Below are 22,885 nucleotides of genomic sequence, written 5' to 3'. Positions count from 1 at the left end.
GGCAATCTTCCTCTGCAATCACGATACATTATTCTGAAGTGCAGACATCCAGGCAGTCAGGGAAATCTCCATTTCATCGAACGAAGTGAGGCGTTTATTCGTTAGCAGCTAGTGGCACCAACGATTCAACTGTACACCATTTCTTCTTCGTCCCCTACTCATTTTATTACAGATGTCACAAATTGCCAAAATCCTGAGAAAAAGATTATTTTTAGATAGACTATTCAAAATTATTTTAGAATGGGGAAATACAATTATGAAAGTGATGAATAAACTGAGTATTTTCTTTACTGACCATATGTAGAGCCATTGTTGCGTGTTGCAGGTATAGTTTAACTGTTACAATTCAACCACATATGGGCAAACAGGTGTCACGTGAGAATATGACACTATTTAAAATGACGTCGATCGTCTACGTCCTGTAAGACCGAGCTACGTGCAGTCGCAGCTAGCAACTACAACAGGTTCGACCCAACAGCAATTTCTTCTATCCGTCCATTTCTCGCCAAATTTGTCTGCGGCACTCTGTAATAGCCAATGAACAATTTCAGAAAATCAAGGTTAGTGCTTAATTAAGTAGAATTTGAAAAGAATAATTATAAACACATTTCTTTAAATTTCAATTAGCGAGTGAATCTGTGTGAACAAGTGTTTGATTCACTATGTCACTGCTATGCTGGAAGCGCTTGGACGTCAGGAAGTGTACCATCGTGTTGGGTACACTCATGTTCGGATTTGCAGTTATCACAATCATTAAAACATACCCCCATTTACAAACAACCGGAATTACCATCCAGCGAGAAACGGGCAACTGTTGTTCGTCGTCGTACTGGGACGCTCTGCTGGACTCGAAATCCTTGACAGGAAATCAACTACTGCAATACGTTAAATGGACCAACCGCTCGTCTTGCCAGTTAATTCACGATTTCGGAGGGATCATAATCCAAAATTGGCCTCCAGTCGGAATCGATGGGCAGAAGGCCATTTGCATCGATGCTCGAGTGGCTCCCGATAAGAAAAATTGCCTCGTCTATTCCTTTGGCATCAACAACGAGTGGTCATTCGACGAGCAAATGGAAAAATACGGATGTCAAGTGTTTGCCTTCGATCCTTCAATGATGAGGGGCCATCACGATCACAGTCCAGCTATTCACTTTTACAACTGGGGATTGAGCGATCGGGATGAGGTGACAGTTGACAAAAAATGGACCCTTCGTTCACTATCGTCCATTTACAAAAATTTGACAGCCCGTCACGGTGAAAAGGTAATCGATTATTTGAAAATTGATGTCGAATTCGCCGAATGGGTTGCGCTGCCACAGATGATCAAGTCCGGCATGTTGTCCAAAGTTCGTCAATTGGGTCTCGAGATTCACCTGAATGAATCAGAAACGATCGACAAAAATCGTGAGTATGTCAAAATACTGAGAACAATTGAGAAAATGGGATTCGTCCGATTCGATTCCAAATACAACCCTTGGTCCATGACACATTTTACTCAATTGGGGTTATTTTCTGTACCTTTTGCTTACGAGATTGCATGGTATAACGATAACCTTTAATCTGGCTCTTAAATCTGAAAGGACAAAAATACACAAATGCAGATTGCTTTTAAAATTTCGTACTCTAAAAAATCTGAGCTGACGACGTGAAAGTTACAAGCTTATACACTAATATTGCTATGAGTCATATAATACGTGAGAAGTAAATGGATTAACGACACGAACGGCCTGGCACGTTTATCAGGAGTCCTGCTAATAACCTGCTGTATTGTTAATTATTTTTCAGTGAAACATAATACCCAAATGGTTGCATCTAATGATCCCATGAAATGGGATGCCCTCAGGTACCGATACAAATAATATTTATCTAACATTTTGAACTTTTACTTGTTTTGGTCATTGCATTTAAATAATTAAGTCAGGTCATTCGACACCAGTTTCAAAAGCGAGCCTGAAAGAGGTTCGGATGGCAATGCACTTGTTTCGAAAATTGCTAATGACGTGTGAAATTACTATTTACAGGAGAGGAAATAATTAACATGTTTATCTTACCAGAAAATGAGTGAACAGAATCCAGAAACGAGGTCCAAAACTCCAAATTTACTTTTGATTTCTTCATGTGATCATGTGGTCGTCATGCCTGCAAAAAAACAAACAATGAATAAATTCCAAGCAGACGAACTCTCACTGTGGATTTCATTATCAACCTATCGCACAAATCGGCAAAATTCGCAAATGACAACAAATTGACCAAAATCCCCCAAAAAGTGGATTTTCCGAGTTATAAAATTTTGGCTAAGAATTAAGCAACAGCATCCAAGGTTAAATTTCGCCTTCAACAGTATTACAATTCGCCCCAAAAAATTTTTAAATATGGAAATAACAAAATGGTATTTCAATATTGAATGAACATACATAAATGCAGACGAAAATCAATGAAAACCACATGCAAGCAAGTTAAAATGCGCGCAATCTATTGATGCCTCAATACAATACATTAGTGAATGTAAATTAAGACCGTCAAAATTGCTGTGTTTCTGTGTTTTTTTAAAGTGAATCAATTTAAAAAATGAAGTTACAGTTAAAGAATGAAAAGTAGCATAGAAAAGACATTCAGGCAAAAGGAAATAGAGATAGAGAAAAGAAGGGAAAACGCCGAACTAACGAAAACGAAACCACGGACACCCAAGTTTGAGTTCCCATCTCAGGTAGATAGCCGACCAAGACAATTTTGTTTAGACGCACTGGATAGGTGAACGAGGAGTCACGTTGGCCATTTCCCTATTGCTGCGATTCAAGAAAAAGAGAAAGGTCAGCGAAATCGAAAAAAACGATCGTGAGAGCATCTTTCGTGCTCTCGCCGTCATGGATACATTTGGTTCGACAATAAATTAAAAAAAAAAATAATTTGCACAAAAGATGACTTACCTTGTGTCTTTTGCATAACGTTTGATTAGTAAATCAAAAACTACGTCTAGGAGAATACCAATGCAGCACCCAACGATAAAATTGATGCCGAGGAAACGAATTAGTAAATCAATTACGTCTAGGAGAATACCAATGCAGCCCACAACGATACCAATGCAGCACACGACGATCAAATTGATGCCGTGGAAACGATTTTTGCCACCCATGAATGACGTCGTCAAAATGATAAAACTCTTCCTGCCGCCGAACGAATGAACAGGGTAATCTATTGCAGAAAAGGAAGACGTCGTTAAAAATAGCGGTAACTAATCAGCCCTAAAATGGCGAGCTAACTATCTTCAAAGTCTAATCGAGTTTTGACATTATTGTGCTTACTGTATTCCACGTGAAGAGTATAATTTCCGGCTTGCAGTCCAAAATTGTAGCCTTCGGTAGTACGGTTTAGACGGCGGTACAACTTGCGGAAGTTCGGGAGAGTAGCAGTTGTTATCCAAACAATCAAATCTTCGTTTTGCAGACCATTGTTATCAGGATTACTAGGGTCGAGCTCCCAAATGTTCTTTCTCCAGTTTGGTGGCTTGACATAATCCTTGTACACTATTTAAAAATAAATGGGTGAAAACAATGTTGAAGATACCAAATATCGCCACACTTAAAATTGAATGTTACCTTCATTGAGGTTGGTCTGGCTGTTCGGTGGGTTCCTAAATTTCTTTTTCTCAGATGGGGAAGCAATCCCAGTGTTGAGAACAGGAACAGGGTTACCATCTTTCTTCAATAGATTCAGGATATCTATGAATGAGATTCGTACATTACATCCATGTCTTGAAGTACAAAATAAACAGGAAATACCATCGAAAAAACTGTTGGCTATGGCACCACAGGGCACTACTTGTTTAGTCATACCCATGTTGTTCTGATCAGGATAACGGGCAAAGGGCTCACATGTATTTGAGACAGGACCAAGAGCTCCCAGCAACTGTTGATCGTCCCTTGACTTGACATATTGATGGTGGTTTTGGTAAAAATTACTCAAGCCATAAAAGATGTCCACATCACCCTGAAAACAGATATCATTTTAGATCTGATTAAGTTAGATGAATACTGAAATTTACTTCAAAAGCTTCCGTCAATTGTAATGGAATGACACAAGTGCAAGCTTTGGTTGTATCCATTTCCAAGATTTCCGCACATGAGAAGGAAGGATTCTCTTGGCTGATACAGTCTGTGTAGTCATAGACAAACTCTTTCACCTATATAGACAAAAGTGAAATGTAAAAATTTTCAGTTCACGGAAGGAACAAACACCAGATCAAAAGAAATAACTTACACTGTTTGAAACGTGTAAATAGATTCTAATTAAAATCAAAATTGCTCCAATAACGAAGTATAAGTGAAATTTGTTTGGTGATCGCTGTTGCTTAAAAGCACTTTCTGTATTTTTCTGAAATGATGACGGCATTGCTTTGCCGTTGATTTTCGACGTCTGTGAGATGAGAGGGTAGGAGAGAAACTGACAATATGGCGCGAAGTAGCCAACAGCAACAGCCAAGGACAGTTTTCTAGAACCATGCCTTGATGTCTAGAACAAAGAGGGAGACGTTTTGAAACAAGGGGGTGAGTCGGGGGTTGAGAGAGGGTTGAGAGAGGGTTGCGAAACGAGGGGGTACAGCATTGCAACATGTAAATAATTTGGGCACGAAATATTTTTGTTAAAATTGTTCACGAATCACGATGCCATTCTCTCGTCACAGATAAAGACGTCTTATTAAATTAAATCTTATTATTATTAAATCTAATTAACAAGCGTGCACGCTTGTTAAACTTCCTAACAAACTTGCAAAAAGGAAAATCGTGTCGCCCTGGTAACAAAAACAAAAACGAGGGTGGGGAATTGGTTTCAGCAACTCTTCCTAGAAAAAAAGAAAAAAAAAAAGACATGGTCATGGACATGGTTTTTTTACACGTTTATAAATTATAAATAACTCTAATTAATTAAAATTAAGACTAAATTTTATAACATCACTGTGGACATATATCAGGTAAGCATCAAACTGAATTTCTTCTCAAGTAATTTTGTCCTTAAAAATAAAAATGTGCCAGACTGGCAATCGCCAATCAGAAATCTATTTGAAGCCCAGCAATTTGGTTGTCAACTCTTCCGTGGAGAAACCCTAATTCGAGTAGAAACCGTTGAGTCGTACGGATAAATAAACTGCTCGTCATGTATCGATGATTGAGATTAAAGACCCTTATAACAAGCTTTTGAAATTCAACCAACTGAATTTCTATTATTCGCGTTGTTATCCTCGTTTGTAACTTTTACCTGCTATTTCCGTGTGTAAACATCCTATTACCAAAGAAATAACAGAGCACCCAACTTACACATATAAAGAAGAGCCTGTGTGTCGTTTCTCGTCATTTGACAGCCGGAGCAACAACTTCTCGGTCTGATTTCAGTTACTATTGAATTAAGTTTGTTCGTCACTAATTTTGTCAAAGTTAATCTGCAGGTATGTTGGCATTGATTTTCCTATCTACCTTGGCTATTGCGTCTCATCAAAAGTTTCAGAGGCCGATGCATTGGCTTCCTTATCCGTCACCAGATTATCTCCGGCACCGGGTGATTCCTTATCCCGATGAAGCCAATCGGTTTCGTGATGGCAACATATTTACACAGCCGACCCAGCCGTTGCCAGTATACACACAACACTTTGAGTCATTTGAGAACAATTTAGCTTTTAAAATGTCATTTAATTAGGAGCTCGGCGGTGATCCGCAAGGTCGACTAAATAACAAATGGAAGCTGAAAAACGCGCTGGATGTTGGATACCTGTTAGGCCAATTCAAACAATACCAACAATACCCACAGTACTACAATCCTCATCAGAAGACGGTGACGTTAGTCGTCACAACGACAATCAACGTAACAACATCGCAGAGTTGCATCCCGGCGACGCAGTTTGCCAATTTCGGCTGGTCCATGTCAGTTGTTTGCACCCATTCACCAATAAGAAAGAAACGAGGAGTCCTCCAGGAGTTGTCAGCAGATGAGGATCCAATTTCCATCGAACCCTCCGATCCTGAACAGTAATAAGTCAATTAATATTTTATAAAAATATCTATCCTGATGCATGATTGAATTCTATTTAACAGAGTGATGGTGATGACGACTCTTCCTGGTGACGTGCACCTGGAACGGAGGAATCGCCACCTCCTGTACGATCCCGATTTATTCATTTCTTCCTCTAAAGATGACGTCGTTGGGATGGACGAAGATGAGCCAGGCTTGGAAGAGTATCCGAAAAGGGAGAACCGATTGTATTATTTCGTGGCGACCACAACAGTTGTGACGTTTTTGGTCAACACCTTCACTACCCTAAAGAAAATTTCACTGGCATTTGTAGCTAACCTCGTCTGTCGCCCCAGCGAAATACCCGTTTGCATGGAGTAAACGAATTCTTCAATTCGTGTGAAGAAATGTAAATGTATTATTGTTATTCATTTTTACGTTCTATTATTATTCTGATTGGATCTAGATAAAAAAAAAAAAAAATACCAACAGTACACCTTTTTGGACATGAAAAGATTTAAGTCGGAAACCACTTCATTCGTATTTTTTTAAATATGATATTCGAGATATTAGGTCATATAAAATTGAATTAAAGTCGCGTAACGTAAAACACGAACAAATAATTTGAGAACAAGTGTCGTAAAATTTGAAAATAAATCTATTTCTGGCTGCACTATTCAATAAGTTATTTGTGGTACACAAAGGATGGTTGCAATTAAGTTCAAACGGAACGAGTTTAAAGCTTTCATTAAACTATTCTTGTCTTTATCGATATTTATTTCCCCTATTTCCAGAACGGCTTCAAGTGCTCATGTCCTTATAACTGAGTTCTCGTCATGGTCGTTATAACAAAGCTATGCGGACATTTAACCATAACATAATAAAAAAACCATAATACAGTGGCAAATAATAGCTATCAACTAAAAAGACCTCTGAATAAGGACACAGCAATAAAATCTTACCAAAAGAAAATAAAAACGTGTAGGGCTATATATATAAGTCCCATCTTCAAGCGAGTCTTTCCATCCACCAGTTTGCAGGGGTGCGACAAACATCTCCAACAACAAATCTCTCGTTGTCAAGGTAACTACTCATTTCAACTCAAATAATTGAATTAAAATCCGTATTATGTTACAAGCCGGACTGATTTTCAGGAGTAATGGAATCCTTTAATATGCGAGAGCTGTGCTATAATAGGAAGCGTAGATACGCCAGAAAATGTCTTAAAACATTCGGTGCGTTTCTATTCGGATTCGTAATTATCAGTGTTATTGAAATCTATGCCCATTTTCCGACTACTGATATAAACGTCATGCGAGTAAAAGACAACTGTTGTTCGTCGTCGTACTGGGACGCTCTGCTGGACTCGGAATCTTTAACAGGATATCAAATACTGCAATACGTCATGTGGACCAACCGCTCGTCTTGCCACTTGATTCACGATTTCGGAGGTATCATTCACCAAGATGTGCATCCAGCTGGACTTGATGGGCAGAAAGCTGTCTGCATCGATCCTGAAGTGGCTCCCGATAGGAAAAATTGCCTCGTCTATTCCTTTGGCATCAACAACGAGTGGTCATTCGACGAGCAAATGGAAAAATACGGATGTCAAGTCTTTGCCTTCGATCCTTCCATGAGCATGTATCAGCACGACCACACCCCCGGCATTCACTTTTACAATTGGGGATTGGGCAATCGGGACGAGGTGACAGTTGAACGAAACTGGACACTTCGTTCACTATCGTCCATCTACAACAACCTAACTGCACGCCACGGTGAAAAGGTAATCGATTATCTGAAAATTGACATCGAGTTCGCCGAATGGGTTGCGCTGCCAGAGATCATCAAGTCCGGCATGTTGTCCAAAGTCCGTCAACTTGGAATTGAAATTCATCTCGACAATACTAAATCGATCGACGGAAGCCGCCAGCAAGTCCAACTATTAAGATCAGTCGAGAAAATGGGATTCATCCGATTCGATTCCAAATACAACCCTTGGTCCATGACACATTTTACTCAATTGGGGTTATTTTCTGTACCTTTTGCTTACGAGATTGCATGGTATAACGACAAACTGTTACACGACTCTTAATAACATTTTAAGAGAAACAATAAACAAATTGGCTGGATTGACACATTGAGTATATAACGTAACAAATTCCACAAAAAAATGTTCTTTTTGTGGCTGCACTTGATAATAAAAAATAATTTGCGGTACGAAGTGAGATGGCGCAATAAAGTTCAAACGGGAAACCTTTATAGTAAACTTGATCCAAATATTCATACGACACCTGTTCTTTACCGTTCTTTGCTGACTTTCGTTTTCCTTATCGCCAGTTTTAACGTCCCCAAATTCTCAGAATGGGTTCCCGTCATGGACGTTTATTACAAACGTCGTATAGTACATTGTATACTCTGAATCGATAACCTATAATAATATTAACCGTTATGATGGTAAATGAAATAAAAGCAAGCACTTAAAGGACTGTTTTACACGCGGGTTTCGCCATCCAACAGTCAGCAGTGGCGCAACAAACACCAGAACAACAAAATTCACAAATCCAACTATTATAATCCTGTTTGAATTCGCGGAATTACACCCCCCAAACATTCGCGAAATGTCATTGTTGGGCTGTAGCCGGAAGCGCATCGGCGCCAGGAAATGTCTTAAAACATTTTGTGCATTTATATTCGGATTCGCAGTTATCAGTGTTATTGAATTGTACGCCCATTTTCCCACGGCGGATGTCAAAATCCTGCAAGGAACGGACAACTTATTTTTGTCGTCATCCTACTGGGACGCTCTGCTGGACTCGAAATCCTTAACAGGAAATCAACTTTTGCACTATGTCATGTGGACAAACAGCTCGTCTTGCCAGTTGTCACACGATTTTGGAGGTGTTTTGTATTTAAATCCTTCCGGAATCGAAGGCCAGAAGGCTGTCTGCATCGATCCTCAAGTGGCTCCGAAGCCCAACGATTGTCTCGTCTATTCCTTTGGCATCAGCATCGAGTGGTCCTTTGAGGAGCAAATGGAAAGATACGGATGCCAAGTTTTCATTTTCGATCCTTCGATGTGGATGTACCAACACGATCACACTCCTGGCGTCCATTTCTACAATTGGGGATTGAGCGATCGGGACGAGGTGACAGTTGAACGAAACTGGACACTTCGTTCACTCTCGTCCATCTACAACAATTTGACTGCGCGTCACGGTGAAAAGATAATCGATTATCTGAAAATTGACGTCGATTTTGACGAATGGATTGCGTTACCACAGATGATCAAGTCCGGCATGTTGTCCAAAGTTCGTCAATTGGGTCTCGAAATTCATCTGAATGAATCAGAAACGATCGACAAAAATCGCGAGTATGTCAAAATACTGAGAACAATTGAGAAAATGGGATTCGTCCGATTCGATTCCAAATACAACCCGTGGTCAATCACAAATCTAACTCATTTAGGGTTGATTTCTGTACCTTTTGCTTTTGAACTTGTATGGTATAACGACAAACTGTTACATGGCACTTAAATCTGAAAGGAAATTATTGACACTTGCAAGTCTCGTTATTTCATCAGCAATTAAATTCGTTCAAGTGGGATTTTTGTTGGCCCAACACCCAAAAGCTACACAACGCAAGTGCTCGAGTCCAGTTGTATGTAATTTATATATTAACTGTTAACGATAATACAAAAAAAACGGCATTGCACATCCTCTTTTGAGCGCTGAAATTCAAAAATGTTTAGTTATTTTTCCTCGTTTTCCACTTGATTATGTTCCTGGTTGTATTCGCTGGAGTGTGTCGTGAAATGACAAAAGCGGAAAGCATTTCAAGTATATAGGAAACATACTGCAACCTCATCTAAGTGTCTCAATTAACTAAATTCAAGTGTGCATTGAAAAGTTCCAGTATATAAATAACCGAGCATCTGCTGTCGCCATCACTAGACGGAATCCATCCAGCGGCTGAACAACAACTTGTATTTCCCACAGTATATTATTTCCAATAGATTTCAATGTTTTAGCCACAAAAATACTAATTTCTTTGCTATAAATTTGCAGGCCGTTATGATTGTCTGGCTTGTATTCGTGTCCGCTTTCGCCATCGTTTCTCATCAGCAATTCCAGCAGGATCGGCGACTGCCGTTTTGGCTTCCAAACCCATCGCAGCATCACCACGCCCCCCGTCCAAATCCCTACGATTTTATTAACGACAAGGCTGCAACACCGAGACAGCAGATTAAAGTATATGCATTTAATATTGTGTAATAATAATGCCAAGTTATTCATTTGGGATAATTTGAGCAGGGCCTTGTTGGTTCGGGAATTCGCCTCAATGGCATCAACGACGGGATGGAAGATGAGCGAATAATCAACCGATCGAATCTCCGGTTCTTGTTCTATGGCTATCAGCACAATCATTTCTTCAAGACGGCCACGATAACCATCACGACGACGCAGGACGTCATAAGTGTCCAGACTTGCCTCAATGTCGATAGATTTGTCAACTTGGCCTCGATCTCGGTTATTTGCAAACGCAGGAAAAAAAGAGAAATCCTGCAGGATTTTTCTGAACAATCGTCCCGAGGGGATCCCATCGAACCCACCGATCCTCAACAGTCAGTCGATCCATTGTTTTCCATTTTGATTGATAGAAATTTGACGTAAAAATCTATTTCATTTCCAATCACAGACCGTTGATGACGATCCTCCCTGTAGATGTTGGTAATCTGGAGCGAGGAACTCGCCACCTGTTGGACGATCCTGACTTTATTTCTTCGTCTAAGGACGACGTTATTATTGGGAGAGATGATTCGACGCCAGGGAATGAAGACTATCCGAAAATGCAGGAGCGATTTTACTATCCGTTTGTGGCCACCAAAACAGTGTATTCCGTTGTGCTAAATAGTTTGGTGGTTACTAAAGCCATTTTGCTGGCCTACTTTCGTGCTTTGTATTGTCGCCCAAGCGAATTCGTCGTTTGCTCAACATGAATTAACAGCAAATATGGTTTTGTATAGCTAGGTGATGTGTAGATTGATTTAATTCCTTACGTCATAAACAAAATACGAATTTCTTTCATTCGGTTAGAAATTGAATTCTCTTACCATATAAATATTATTGGTGTCTATTTAAGTTTCTTTGCATATCGAGTGTTTATTCCAATAACAATAAATGCCGACGTTCCCACGACTGCTGATGTTATGCGACCGTGAACAGTTCAAAAAATATAAATAAAGTCAATGAAATGTTTCCCGTCTAATACAACCGGAACCATTTCTATTCATAGATTTCCCGCTGGATGTGTTATTTGCATATACTGCCCGTCCGACCTTCTATATAATACGACCATTTAACAATCATTCGACCATGACGCTTATACATAGAATTAATATAAGGGAAGTATACATTAAAGCACCAAACGGAATATTTATGTAGTCTAGCGAGGCTATAAAAGACGGGATAGTAATAGTCTCACGCCTCATTAATGACGTCCCTACTGGAAAGGTATTTATGGAATTCCCCGTCGATTTTATTTTTTACCTGCGATTATTCAGGCATGGGAAAAGCGGCAGCTGCCAAATTAGGCTCAATTTCTCGGAACTTCTTTCGTGTTGAAAATAGAATAAACACATCCGCTGGAATTGTCGACTTGGCAGCCCCCAAAAAATATTTTTCTTGCGGTGAAGATGCACACAGCCCTACGAGGCCTATGTTAGTCTAGAACCCAATTGTCTGCTTTGAAATTGATTTTCAAATTAGGCCCACTTATAAGGAAAATTTAAATGCTCAAAACTCATTACACTGCGGAATTGAATTCAACTTAAATAACAGGATGTGAAAATTGAAAAGGGAAGCTAGGCCTATATAAGAAGCCCGTTCTATAGGCCTAGACGTAGAGTCATATCCCCATCAATCGTCGAAGCAACAAGCAAACATTTTCTTCCTACATAAATTCAAAGGTAAAATAGGCGCCAAAATTTAAACTCGAATAATTCAAATGTGACAAAATAGGACCCGATTTTTAAAAATATTCCGCATCTACATATACAGATGAAGTTCGCTCTAGTCTTCTTGTTCGCCTTCGTGGTCGTCTCTCACCAGCAATTGCAGAGGACGAGATTGATGCCTTGGATGACGTCCTACTCGTCCCACATCAACAAATACCAACCATTATTCTTTTACGACTCGGACGTTGTCCGTCACGACGTCCCGTTCTTCCGTTACTCAAATCCCAGCATCCGGCCAACACCTTCTTACCTCTACTCGTTACAGGTATAAACTTCCATCGCGTTCAATTACAATGTGTGTTATATAAAATAATTGTCTTGTATTCAGAATGAAGATTTGAGCCAGGATTTGGCAGCAGAAGATGTTAGTCAAGAAAGTGAGACGAGCGACGAATTTCTAGACACTCAATCAAGAATCAATGGTTTCAAAAGCTTTGCCAATAATCACAACGCGGCTGGGAGATTTTTCTACGGCAGCACCATCAACAACCCCTTCTACAAAACGGCCACGTTCACCATCAGCTCCACCGTCACCACCGTCGGCTCCATCGTCCTCTGCGTCCCGTCCAATAATTTAGCGGCCGTTCCGTCGCCAACCTGCGCCGGCCGCAGGAAACGTGAAAACGAAGATTCGGAAGACGAGCAATTTCCCATCATCGCTCCATCGGAAACACTCAAGTATAAAAATAAAATGAGTTTATTTGATCTTATAATTCTATTGAAATTTGTAAATGATTGTTTTAGATTGGTACCGACGGTCCTTTTGTCGTCGGATAAGGGCCACCATCAACTACCCGCTGAGAGCCGACACAATTTGCTTAGCTCTAAAGATGAAGCTGTAACTGTTAAAGTGTCATCACAAGAGGATCAGCAAACGAATAATTATAGGGAGAAACGATTTTTTGGTAACGGAATAGCGGCGTCTACGACAGTGACTCGCTATTCTTTTGTCGGGGCAACGCTGACGAGCACCGTGATCTTAGACCCGACATCGGGAAATGTCGCCGAATGTTTGCCAGCCGGTTATGTTGTCTGCGCTTAATATCTATTAGCCTATTTAATTGGCTGCTGGCAAGAAACATGTCAAGGTTTTTAAAGGTCCGAAAAATTCTGCAAGAAATCACCAAGCTATACGCCAGCAAGCTGACTCTCTGTTATTAATGAATTCCTGTTATGCAAATTTACTTGGGTGATGGTTTCCTTGGTCCACAAATGGATTGAAAATTCTACTTCAATACAAGTTATCCCAGCATCAGTTTGAGCTCGAAAGTGTTTTATGATTTCCATTGGAAAAATTAAAATAGAAAATTATCATCCAAGTAAATAGACAAAGAAATGCAGAGCAAAGTATGCACAACAAAAAAGTAAATATCAACGAGGAAGTGCCGGTCTGGCGGTCAAGGATCCTCTTGATCATGAAAATGTTCTAGTTCCACTTTCCTTGAAATGTTCAAGTTCAAATAATTTTGAATTCAATTGTTTACCCACAGACAAAGTTGTGAGGTACCAAACAAGCCTGATCGACAAATTTAGATTTTTAATAAACCCTGACTGTATCAACAAAAACGCCAAGAGAAAACAGTTCCAGTCAAAGGCCTAGCTAAGGAATAATCGTACTCAGTACCTGTCAGTACCATGTAACGATTTGAAATCAACTCCCCCAAAATTGTCCAAAAGGAAGAATAGAGATAAATTGTTCCTACCTTTGAGCCTGGGAAATACGGCCAGGCATTCACAGGTGCTTCATCCGGCCACTGAAAAGTTGAGTCCATCAGACGGGATAGGAAAAGGGGGTCCTCGTGAATACACCCACACTCACATGGGCGTACACGAGGACATTTAAAGAAAGGGGAAGAAGACGTACGTAACTCGGTCGAAATTGGTATTTTCTGTAATCAAGAGGATGCTCTGTTTATCTAAATAGAAAATGAAAAGCAGTTTTTACAAAAACTTTTGACAGTAACAACAAGTAAGGAAAAGTTTAAAATGCAAGTTAAAATGAGACAATGGGTATAATCCTAATTGCTAATAAACAAGAGAAGTTAAGGTTTCCATGTATTGCACTGGATTTGTGCAAGACCTGCATCGTTATAATATTAAGCAGGTCACTGGTTTATAAAAATAACGAAAATCATTACCCAAGTGATGACAATGAAGTTGTTGCTGATGAGTGATGACAGGTCCAGCACGAGCAAAACTTGCATAACTTGTTGTTATGATGGCTGGCTCTGGCCTTGGATCTGCACACGAATGAAAAGTTTACATTTAGTGCAAACATTCTGCCATCCACCGACAAGGGGCTTCACATTTCACCAATTTGGAACAGGTTCACTCTTCTATTTAAGCTCCCATAATCATTCGATTCGTATTCTCAGTTTAATTTACCTGTCAACAGCATGGAGTGTGTATTCAGCCATTAAGCTGTTCCATAAAGACAATAAAGATTTGCTACCAGAGTTAACACGGCGACAACATTTTGTATTTATTTATTATTTTTTTGAAACTGGTGAATAAAACGAAAGCAGTCAAGCAGACGACACTAATATTCTAATTAGCTTAAGATATCGATAGAAATGATTAAAAATCGGCCTTCCTGGCTCCCTCAAAACCGCGAAACGGATGAACGGATTGGAATAATTTTAAATTTTTAAAATATCTAATATTCGTCTCATAAAGTTACACATGAGCCCCCCTACCACAGACACGATCAAATAAAAATTTGCACGAAACTCACAGATAATTAGTTTTAGACAATAACATCAGGGTTTAGGGTTTGACGAGCTTGACCCGGCTTCCGGCATATATAATAACCGAAAGATTCAAAGCTTCTTGATGATGGCTTGCTGATTCATTTCAACTAAACAAAAATCAAATACAAAACACACAAAACGATCAGACAAACGCAATGTTAAAAATTAACCAAATAGATTTCTGATAGATTCGCAGTATTTTGCATCCTACATCATGTTTCGGTGATGTTTTCATAACAGACATTTTTATTATTGAAGTACTACAATGTTATTGAAGCGTGTTGATGTAGATTCATGTTTTATGGACACGTGAATATTGACATTAATATACGCACACTATATCATGCATATCTAAGTGCTGCTTTCATTTCTAAATATAGAAACATATTTTTTCTCTTCGTCATGAAGAAAAAAAAAACCGCATAAACCTTCTCGTGTGTTAAGGGGGTTGAACTGAAGTCGGGGAAAATTCCGAATACGCCAGCAAGGACGCAGCGTCACAATGTTGCATTTAATTTGTGCAGTTTGTAGCTATTTGAAAGTTTTATTGGATTCACGCCATTGCTTTTTTACACTTGTGAATTCATCTGAAATATGATTTTCTGTACAAAATTCAAGGGCCTTCTATTGACTAAATTGTCGAACTAAATCAATTCTAAAGAAACATTGTACCAAAAATCATAACTGGAGAAAAGGCACTTGGGCGTTGGGTATATATAGTCTCGCTTTTGCTGAGGGTTAGTATCTGTCGATCAGTAACATCCGAATAACGCAACTGTCGGACATAATTCTGTTCCGGCTGAAGGTAAATTTTCGTTCAACTTATACTCACTTAAATTAAGGTATTTGAAGACCGGAGAGTGGGCTATTTTTGTTTACTATAATTATCTTTTATTACATTGGGACTTCAATAATAATATGTTTCTTGCTGTAAATGTAGATGAAATTCGTGATATTTTTGTTCGGGTCGATTTTCATCGTCGCCAGTCACCAGTATTTCCAAGACCAGCCAAGAGAAATGCCTTATTGGATGATGGGGCCGTACTCACCTCGCCCCATCATTAACAAATACCGCCAACCGTTGGTTATTTACTACTCCAAACCAAGAATCACGCCGGAAATCTACTCGTCGCAAGTAATTTGATTTTCAGTATTATCATTTGTTTGGCAACTATTATATGGCGATCCAACAGACATTGTGAATTTAATTTTGAGCAAGTTACTAACTACGCGTATTTTTAATTAATTTTGTTCAGGATTTTTCCTGGGAGAATCAACAAAGAAACGCAAATTTGTTCTACACAGAGAATGTGGACATCACTGGAGAGGATAACAAAAACAATCTTGAAGAATTTTTGAATTTTCCGGACGTTCAGTCTAGAGGGAAAGTCTTAGCGGTCCCCGAGACTGTCAACCCGCGATTTTTCTTCGGGACGTCAGCCACGATAACCAATCCGTTTTTGAAAACCGCCACGTTCACTGTGTCTTCGACGCTCACTGCAAGCACCGTCGTCAAATGCATTATTCCTGCCGATTTTGTTGCAGGAGGTGTTGCTCAATTGACTCCTTGTCGTCGCAAACGAGACAGAGAATTCCTCGAATCTTTGGGAGCAGCTGAAAGTCAACAATTCGTTATCATCGATCCCTCTCAACCACAACCGTACATTTTTAAAAAGACTAAAATATAGCTAAACTTGTTTGTGCACTTTTTGGGAATTTTAAAAACAATTGTTTATTTGTTTTCTAGTTTGACGTCGACCACGTTGCCGTCTTTCGACCTGAGCCAAGAGAACCGACGTCTACCCTCCAACGAGCAGGAGATAATCAATCACGAAATAATTTCGTCTAAGGACGGTGAAGGTCTACTTCCGGAATCCATTAGTACTACGTCGGGGGCCACTTTCAAAGAGAAAAGATTTATTTTCTTTAATAGCGTTTTTGTGGTATCTAAAACAGTCACTTCGTACAGTTTTGTATCGAAAACTAGCACAGTGACAGTTGATGTAGCTGCACCAAATGGGTTGAATTGTTTGCCTACCGGCTACGTTGTTTGCTAACCCCTTTTATATTCGTCTATGTGTGTGTCCAACCTGTCGTTCCAATTTTATTATATATTCATCTATTGGGTTTTGGATCATGGATGATACGATTTAGAAAATAGAATTAGCAGCATAATTTCTGTCTCTTGTTTTTGTTTTTCGTGAATAACGCAACATGAATGCATCAAGATCAAGCTAGTGCGATAGGCCTATGTTGCATCCATTTTTCTGCAAATTTTTTTTAAAATTAGAAAAACGATATGCTATGAGCAGTTGAGCACTAACAACAGACTCTATTAGTCACAAATACGATTCCAACAGTCAATTGTTTTCCCAGCAGCATTTTGACTTATTATATCGATACTTTGTATAATATCAAAGTGCTAACCATATCAAAATAATACAGAAATAAGAAAGATGACAAACAGACGAGAAATATATTCAACTAAATAAATAAAAGTAAAAATATAATTGAAGTAAAAATAATGCCTCAACGTCCGTCAAGTATAGCATCATGAGCCACAAAAATTGTTCATCTTATTGTTGCAAACCTGGGCCTTTTTATATACGTTTGTTGATGAATGACTCTCTACAATCAAATCAGAGTTTAACTGTGAAAACGTAATAATATAAAGCTTCAGCTCTCCCTTATAAAACTATCGACAGCCTTGCAAGCAATCTATCTATAAACGAGTATAAATATCGTTTCGCGCGATAAAAATCTTTGGAAATTCCAATAAAAAATCCTCTATATAACGAGTTCAACCTTCGCATAACGATTTCATGTCATAGGCTATTAATATGCTGCCTATGCGCTTCGATGTGTGCTTGTACCGTAAAATTATTGCTTTCTTGTAGCATAAATTTGTTTCCTATTTTTCTTCTCATAAATTGTTGTTGCTTTATTTATACTTTGCAGACGAGAGAACGGTTATAGAATTTTATGTTCACCACTAGATCCGAATCACTGATTTTATTTAAATGAAGCCGGTCTTAAATTGAATTCTTTGTGCATTTATACAAGGATATTCAGCTATCAAGATAATCACGTCGTTGAGTTCGAGTTGAGCAATTTCGACGAATTGTAACATCAGTCCGCATCAGTGTAAGATGACTCATCGCCGAAGACCCGCAAAAACAGGAATTTTTCCAGAGTATATAAAGGCCCTCGCGCTAACTCCAGTTCGACATCTGTCGATCAACAGCACCAAAACAGCTCGTCCACAATTTTGACAGCTCAGCATTTTGCCAAAGGTATACTGCAAATTGAGACTATTTATAGATCTGTCAAAAGACCAAAATACAAGTGTAATAATTAATCTCCAGAATCTACTAAAATTCTATGGCTTGTTGATTGCGATTGATTGTCAAAATTATTCTGAAAGCCAGCACCACTGACGATTACATGATTTTCTTACGATTTCTTGCTGTAAATATAGATGAAATTCGTGATATTTTTGTTCGGGTCGATTTTCATCGTCGCCAGTCACCAGTATTTCCAAGACCAGCCAAGAGAAATGCCTTATTGGATGATGGGGCCGTACTCACCTCGCCCCATCATTAACAAATACCGCCAACCGTTGGTTCTTTACTACTCAAAACCAAGAATCACGCCGGAAATCTACTCGTCGCAAGTATAGGCAGCATGCATTATAATAATGGTTTATTTGCCATTCATTTGATATTATAGAGCATCATTGGCTTGCCAGCCTACATTTATGCCATCATACATTTATTAATATGGTTTCGTTCAGGATGAAAATATTTATCGTGATTTGATTGCATCGACCAACGATGAGCAAATCACGGACACACAGCAAGTTTTCCCAGACACCGAGTCAAGGTTCAAAATTTCAAGCTGGACGAATCCGTCATCTTCGAAAGGAGACTGGAATGAGCAACAGAACGCCCGTTTTTTGTACAATTTATTCGCCAGCAATGGGACGTACACCAATCCTTTTTTCAAAACGGCTACGTTCACCGTGACGTCATCCGTGTCGCTCACAAGTTACGTGACTTGTGTTCCGTCACTTCAATTGACGAACGGTGCGGCTGCAGTAGCTTGCCGCCGCAAGAGAAGTGAAGGCGATATTCCTGCTGATGCCAGCATGCCTACCTTTTTTAAAAACAACAATCAATCCTGGATTGTTCCTTCAACACCCGAAAAGTAAATCTAAAACACATATTTGTATTAATTAATCCCCGCGTGATACCTATAATCAAATGTGACTGCTATATGATTCCTTTGTCTTTTAATTTTAGATTGATTCCAACGGCTGTTTTGCCATTACCGAACTACGAACAACTTTCTTCATCAAAAGACGACGAAGAGTTAACCTTCAGTGCCATGTCGACAATGGGGCAGCATCAGTCTCCAAGGGAGAAACGATTTCTGTTCGCCAATAAGGATCAGTTTATCGTCAAATCGACTATTACCACATTTTCGATTTATAACGCAGTTTCTACAGTCACGCGTAATCTAATAAATCCACCACCCGCCGCTCAATGTGTAGGGACCCGTCCAACACTAGCAGGAGAAATTGCATGCGTTGTTTGTTTACCATCTGGCTATGTTGTTTGCCCTGCCACTGGATAAGCGACGCACGAAAATCTATTTGTTGGCCTAATAATACCTGTTGCGACCATCTACCACCGGCACCATTTTTAAAATAACGATTCTTATATATTGAGCGAGAGTCTACAACTGCCACAGGACAGTCTAAAAGGCTATCGATTTCATTTATTCAAATGTTATTGGCAGTATTCGTGTATGCTATGTTATACTTTCAGTAGTAAATGCTTTGGGTTATGGATTCAGTTTTAAATACACTATGTTATTCAAGCAAGAGCTGAGATCTATAAGTTAATACTGGTTAATTCGTTTCTACAATTAAAAGCGGAGGGCGATCATGATGGCAATTATAAGTTCATCAAACGGTAAAACAAAAACAAAAAGTAAAGTTTTCATTATGTACATATTATTTATAGTTATTGTACCGACTTTCTTGTTCCTTATATTGCCAGTCAAAGTGTCTCAAATTCTTTATACATAACTACCGCTATGTTGGCCGTTATCATTAACCAATGACGCACTCCGAATCGATAAAATATAGCAATAATGGTCATAAAAATTACAACCGTTACCATACAGTGACAATAGTAAATTATCAGTTATATAAGTCTAATTGTGAGGTCGCAATAAAAATTGACAAAAAAAATGTGTACATAAGGTTTCTATGTGTGCTGCATTGATGTGAATTGTCAATTGTGCAACATCAAAATATCTAGCATGTCACAGGTTAATAAAAGTAATGAAAATCATTACCAAGCGATGATGATGCAATACTGGCATTTCTTGTGGCTGTCATGGCTGGCTGTGGTCTCAGATTTGCTAAAACTTAACTAAAGTTATACAGTGAAAGCCAAATGCCATCAATCGATCCATCGAAGGGCTTACATGTTGCTCAACAAATAAATGCTATATAGACACAGTCTGCTGAGCTCACATTTCACAAATTTGGAACAGGTCTTCTATTTTTTAAGCTCCTATTATCATCTGATTCGCATTCTTAGTTTAATTTGCCTACAAACGAGCATGGAGCGGCATGGAGTGTGTATACATATTAGCAGGTGTTCCCTCGGGTGTTCCATAAAGATTCACGACCAGAAGAAGCACGACCATCACATTTTTATCATTTTTTTTTTTTTCGAAAACGGTGTTATAAAATGAGAGCAGACAACACTATAGCATTCTATAATTATAGCTTAAGATATGAATAGAAATTATTAAAAATCGATCTCCCTCAAAATTGCCCCCCCCCCCCCCTCCCCGCCTACGACACGTCAAATAACTATTTGGACGAAACCCTGCCGCAGATAATAAGTTTTAGACTTAAAACAATTCACTTTTACAATAAAGAGCCTTGCCATAAGGACCCTTTTATTGGAAAGCATCAGAGGAAATAGACATAAATTTTTTGATGGATATTTTCACTGTTGGAGCCGACAATTAAAAATTGTTTGCAGTGTATAACAGCACTCGGCATTTCATGAAACGGTTAAATCTAATACACTTTCCTTATTGCTAACTCTTTTTATGTTCAATTATAACTAATATTATGAGTATATGACCGACGAACACCTGTTTTCTTGTTCCGTTTTCCGTTCACAGACAATATTATTAAATATACGTAATAGCCTACTCAATTAAGAAGATGATGATTGCGTGGGGGCGTATAACAGAAAGAATGTCTCTATATAAGACCCATCATTCCGTGTTTCTCGCCATCCAGCAGTTTGCAGTGGCCCAACAAACATTCTCCGCACAAACACTCGTCATTGTCAATAAGGTAAATATGATTTTATTAATCAAATCATTTTCTATTTCGCTGTAATAACACTATACTTGTAAATGTTGATCATTAAACAGGAGAGATGAATAAGTCCGTGCTTATCTTCCTGGTGGCGACTGTCGCCGTCGCCATTTCCCACCAGCAATTCCACCGGATGTCACCACCGAGGCCGACGAGGGGCCTCGTCTGGTTGACGCCTTACTCGCCCTACAACAAGCCCGTCCTGGCCAATTACCAGCCCATCTTCGACAGTCATCAAGACGAAATCCACGAAATCCCATCCAAAATAACTCCGCATTCCTTCCGCCGGAAGAATCGACCATCCGTCTCAGTCACCTATTTGCCTCTAGTAATAGGATAAGTTTTTTAAATATCCAATTTTCTTCAATTCAATTTGATTGGCGGAATAATATTCGTTCAGAATGAGGACCTGACATTCACTGCAGAGGAGGACGACACACAAAATAACAGCGAAGAGGACGATGGCGAGTACCTGGATGAATACTCCGACATCCAGTCGAGGATCAAGTGGTTCAAAGGCTTCAACAAGAACAACGGCGGCCGATTCATCTACAGCAGCACCATCAACAACCCCTTCTACAAAACGGCCACTTTTACCGTCACGTCGACCGTCACCACCCTCGGCTCTGTCATCCTCTGCGTCCCGGCTAATAATTTAGTGGCCGTCCCGTCGCCAACCTGCGCCGGCCGCAAGAAACGTGAAATCGAAGATTCGGCGGACAATCAATTCCCCATCGCTCCGTCGGAAACGCTCAAGTACCAATCGAATTACTTAGACATATTTTTAAAATGATTCATTCATAAAACAAAATTTCTTTTTTAATTCTTTTCAATGATGAATATGAATTTTAATCGACAATTCTCTGCTTATTTTTTCAGAGTAATTCCGACGATCCTGCCAGCAATGTCGGCGGACGCGCTCCAGCCGACGCGTGAATCCCGCGTGATGTCATTAGCCAGCCAAATCAAAAGGAATAATAAGCCATCAAATGATTTGCTCAAATTAGTTTCGTCCTTGGAAGAAGTGATTCAAACTTCTGAGCCGGCCAATATTCCGTCCAAGGAGAGTCAACAGCCATTAGTACCGAGAGAGGAGCGATTGTTTGGCGGTGGTGGATTCGCGGCGTCCACCACTTTGACGTCCTATTCGTTTATTGGGGCAACTGTGACGAACACGGTTCTACTGGACCCGACAGGAATGATGCTGGCCGCCTGTTTGCCTGCCGGCTACGTTGTCTGTTAATCAATTAATCATTTATTCAATTATCACATATTAATGTGCTGTGTCACTTTCCAATTTTGAAACATAATTCCGGTGGTTATAAACATTTTGCAATAATATCAACAGTATTAAACGTATAAAATCAAAAGCATCACAGCGTTTTTTATTGTTTCCGTTTGAGTCTTAACGACAGCAGTCACAGTTATTTCGTGTCGACTAACACCGCGTCATCACCCAAACGGCCACTGACACAAAATGCGTCGTTTCCATCTGAGTTCATCCGCCCTCCTTTACTATGTACATCCATCCCCATTCTATATATACCGTCGGTATTATTATTTTAATGGATCCTGGGTGCTGCCTGGGATCGTCTATTCGATATTTACTTTATCCTTGTTCCCAGGGTTAAACACAACATTTAAATGCGCAACGTGAGTACACAGCACTCTTTGGCTTTGTGCATCATCTACATGATGATATTCGTA

The 22,885-nt window shown here is 39.4% G+C and overlaps 8 protein-coding genes across 13 annotated transcripts; 7 read left to right on the top strand and 1 right to left on the bottom strand.

Moving 5' to 3' along the window:
• The first annotated feature begins 300 nt into the window (after positions 1 to 300).
• LOC124316464 (probable methyltransferase-like protein 24) lies at positions 301 to 2,371 on the top strand. Its single transcript, XM_046782437.1, has 2 exons — positions 301 to 560; positions 628 to 2,371. The coding sequence occupies exon 2, from the start codon at positions 663 to 665 to the stop codon at positions 1,560 to 1,562; it is 900 nt and encodes a 299-aa protein (XP_046638393.1). The 5' UTR covers positions 301 to 560; positions 628 to 662; the 3' UTR covers positions 1,563 to 2,371.
• Positions 2,372 to 2,455: 84 nt separating this feature from the next.
• LOC124316364 (cell cycle control protein 50A-like) lies at positions 2,456 to 4,543 on the bottom strand. Of its 4 annotated transcripts, XM_046782271.1 has the most exons (8): positions 4,261 to 4,541; positions 4,046 to 4,183; positions 3,783 to 3,990; positions 3,600 to 3,722; positions 3,306 to 3,527; positions 3,060 to 3,195; positions 2,943 to 3,008; positions 2,456 to 2,804 (listed from the first exon to the last, which is right to left on the bottom strand). In XM_046782271.1, exons 1-8 carry the CDS (start codon positions 4,390 to 4,392, stop codon positions 2,738 to 2,740), a joined length of 1,092 nt encoding a protein of 363 aa, XP_046638227.1. In that variant the 5' UTR covers positions 4,393 to 4,541; the 3' UTR covers positions 2,456 to 2,737. The 4 variants fall into 4 exon arrangements, with proteins under 4 accessions (XP_046638227.1, XP_046638225.1, XP_046638226.1 ...); XM_046782269.1 differs by having other exon boundaries at positions 2,456 to 2,789; positions 2,931 to 3,195; positions 4,261 to 4,543; XM_046782270.1 differs by having other exon boundaries at positions 2,456 to 2,783; positions 2,931 to 3,195; positions 4,261 to 4,543.
• A 711-nt stretch (positions 4,544 to 5,254) lies between these two features.
• On the top strand, positions 5,255 to 6,681 carry LOC124316494. Of its 2 annotated transcripts, XM_046782475.1 has the most exons (5): positions 5,255 to 5,378; positions 5,444 to 5,628; positions 5,692 to 6,020; positions 6,087 to 6,412; positions 6,470 to 6,681. In XM_046782475.1, the coding sequence occupies exons 2-4, from the start codon at positions 5,446 to 5,448 to the stop codon at positions 6,382 to 6,384; spliced, it is 810 nt and encodes a 269-aa protein (XP_046638431.1). In that variant the 5' UTR covers positions 5,255 to 5,378; positions 5,444 to 5,445; the 3' UTR covers positions 6,385 to 6,412; positions 6,470 to 6,681. The 2 variants fall into 2 exon arrangements, with proteins under 2 accessions (XP_046638431.1, XP_046638432.1); XM_046782476.1 differs by lacking the exon at positions 6,470 to 6,681 and having other exon boundaries at positions 5,444 to 5,553; positions 6,087 to 6,460.
• Positions 6,682 to 7,051: 370 nt separating this feature from the next.
• On the top strand, positions 7,052 to 8,095 carry LOC124316726. The gene is made up of 2 exons (XM_046782671.1): positions 7,052 to 7,086; positions 7,158 to 8,095. Exon 2 carries the CDS (start codon positions 7,163 to 7,165, stop codon positions 8,093 to 8,095), a length of 933 nt encoding a protein of 310 aa, XP_046638627.1. The 5' UTR covers positions 7,052 to 7,086; positions 7,158 to 7,162.
• A 3,823-nt stretch (positions 8,096 to 11,918) lies between these two features.
• On the top strand, positions 11,919 to 13,272 carry LOC124316473. The gene is made up of 4 exons (XM_046782448.1): positions 11,919 to 11,968; positions 12,060 to 12,281; positions 12,345 to 12,694; positions 12,761 to 13,272. The coding sequence occupies exons 2-4, from the start codon at positions 12,060 to 12,062 to the stop codon at positions 13,056 to 13,058; spliced, it is 870 nt and encodes a 289-aa protein (XP_046638404.1). The 5' UTR covers positions 11,919 to 11,968; the 3' UTR covers positions 13,059 to 13,272.
• A 2,244-nt stretch (positions 13,273 to 15,516) lies between these two features.
• LOC124316457 lies at positions 15,517 to 16,943 on the top strand. Its single transcript, XM_046782430.1, has 4 exons — positions 15,517 to 15,571; positions 15,707 to 15,901; positions 16,023 to 16,426; positions 16,514 to 16,943. The coding sequence occupies exons 2-4, from the start codon at positions 15,707 to 15,709 to the stop codon at positions 16,821 to 16,823; spliced, it is 909 nt and encodes a 302-aa protein (XP_046638386.1). The 5' UTR covers positions 15,517 to 15,571; the 3' UTR covers positions 16,824 to 16,943.
• A 1,059-nt stretch (positions 16,944 to 18,002) lies between these two features.
• LOC124316725 lies at positions 18,003 to 19,401 on the top strand. The gene is made up of 4 exons (XM_046782670.1): positions 18,003 to 18,059; positions 18,245 to 18,439; positions 18,560 to 18,972; positions 19,068 to 19,401. The coding sequence occupies exons 2-4, from the start codon at positions 18,245 to 18,247 to the stop codon at positions 19,399 to 19,401; spliced, it is 942 nt and encodes a 313-aa protein (XP_046638626.1). The 5' UTR covers positions 18,003 to 18,059.
• Positions 19,402 to 21,099: 1,698 nt separating this feature from the next.
• On the top strand, positions 21,100 to 22,546 carry LOC124316426. 2 transcript variants are annotated; one of them, XM_046782365.1, is made up of 4 exons: positions 21,100 to 21,154; positions 21,238 to 21,506; positions 21,579 to 21,934; positions 22,058 to 22,546. In XM_046782365.1, exons 2-4 carry the CDS (start codon positions 21,240 to 21,242, stop codon positions 22,419 to 22,421), a joined length of 987 nt encoding a protein of 328 aa, XP_046638321.1. In that variant the 5' UTR covers positions 21,100 to 21,154; positions 21,238 to 21,239; the 3' UTR covers positions 22,422 to 22,546. The 2 variants fall into 2 exon arrangements, with proteins under 2 accessions (XP_046638321.1, XP_046638322.1); XM_046782366.1 differs by having other exon boundaries at positions 21,109 to 21,154; positions 21,235 to 21,506.
• The last annotated feature ends 339 nt before the right edge of the window (positions 22,547 to 22,885 follow it).

Source organism: Daphnia pulicaria, chromosome 12 (genome assembly GCF_021234035.1).
Source record: "Daphnia pulicaria isolate SC F1-1A chromosome 12, SC_F0-13Bv2, whole genome shotgun sequence".
In the NCBI taxonomy this organism is placed as follows: domain Eukaryota; kingdom Metazoa; phylum Arthropoda; class Branchiopoda; order Diplostraca; family Daphniidae; genus Daphnia; species Daphnia pulicaria.
Note: the sequence above shows the minus strand (reverse complement) of the source record. Positions and strands in the feature narration are given on the sequence as shown.

Bases quoted from the DNA above. Each gene is read 5' to 3' on its own strand.
- LOC124316457 (XM_046782430.1), top strand. From the start codon at position 15,707: ATGAAATTCGTGATATTTTTGTTCGGGTCGATTTTCATCGTCGCCAGT. The intron at 15,902-16,022 runs GTAATTTGATTT...AATTTTGTTCAG, and splicing joins CGGAAATCTACTCGTCGCAA to GATTTTTCCTGGGAGAATCA. The intron at 16,427-16,513 runs GTACATTTTTAA...TTTGTTTTCTAG, and splicing joins GATCCCTCTCAACCACAACC to TTTGACGTCGACCACGTTGC.
- LOC124316364 (XM_046782268.1), bottom strand. From the start codon at position 4,392: ATGCCGTCATCATTTCAGAAAAATACAGAAAGTGCTTTTAAGCAACAG. The intron at 3,723-3,782 runs GTATTTCCTGTT...TCTCATTCATAG, and splicing joins AGCCAACAGTTTTTTCGATG to ATATCCTGAATCTATTGAAG. The intron at 2,805-2,942 runs AAAAGACACAAG...GACCTTTCTCTT, and splicing joins TTACTAATCAAACGTTATGC to TTTCTTGAATCGCAGCAATA.
- LOC124316725 (XM_046782670.1), top strand. From the start codon at position 18,245: ATGAAATTCGTGATATTTTTGTTCGGGTCGATTTTCATCGTCGCCAGT. The intron at 18,440-18,559 runs GTATAGGCAGCA...GGTTTCGTTCAG, and splicing joins CGGAAATCTACTCGTCGCAA to GATGAAAATATTTATCGTGA. The intron at 18,973-19,067 runs GTAAATCTAAAA...TTTTAATTTTAG, and splicing joins GTTCCTTCAACACCCGAAAA to ATTGATTCCAACGGCTGTTT.
- LOC124316494 (XM_046782475.1), top strand. From the start codon at position 5,446: ATGTTGGCATTGATTTTCCTATCTACCTTGGCTATTGCGTCTCATCAA. The intron at 5,629-5,691 runs GTATACACACAA...TCATTTAATTAG, and splicing joins AGCCGACCCAGCCGTTGCCA to GAGCTCGGCGGTGATCCGCA. The intron at 6,021-6,086 runs GTAATAAGTCAA...TCTATTTAACAG, and splicing joins GAACCCTCCGATCCTGAACA to AGTGATGGTGATGACGACTC.
- LOC124316473 (XM_046782448.1), top strand. From the start codon at position 12,060: ATGAAGTTCGCTCTAGTCTTCTTGTTCGCCTTCGTGGTCGTCTCTCAC. The intron at 12,282-12,344 runs GTATAAACTTCC...TCTTGTATTCAG, and splicing joins CTTACCTCTACTCGTTACAG to AATGAAGATTTGAGCCAGGA. The intron at 12,695-12,760 runs GTATAAAAATAA...TGATTGTTTTAG, and splicing joins GCTCCATCGGAAACACTCAA to ATTGGTACCGACGGTCCTTT.
- LOC124316726 (XM_046782671.1), top strand. From the start codon at position 7,163: ATGGAATCCTTTAATATGCGAGAGCTGTGCTATAATAGGAAGCGTAGA.
- LOC124316426 (XM_046782365.1), top strand. From the start codon at position 21,240: ATGAATAAGTCCGTGCTTATCTTCCTGGTGGCGACTGTCGCCGTCGCC. The intron at 21,507-21,578 runs GTAATAGGATAA...ATATTCGTTCAG, and splicing joins CAGTCACCTATTTGCCTCTA to AATGAGGACCTGACATTCAC. The intron at 21,935-22,057 runs GTACCAATCGAA...TTATTTTTTCAG, and splicing joins GCTCCGTCGGAAACGCTCAA to AGTAATTCCGACGATCCTGC.
- LOC124316464 (XM_046782437.1), top strand. From the start codon at position 663: ATGTCACTGCTATGCTGGAAGCGCTTGGACGTCAGGAAGTGTACCATC.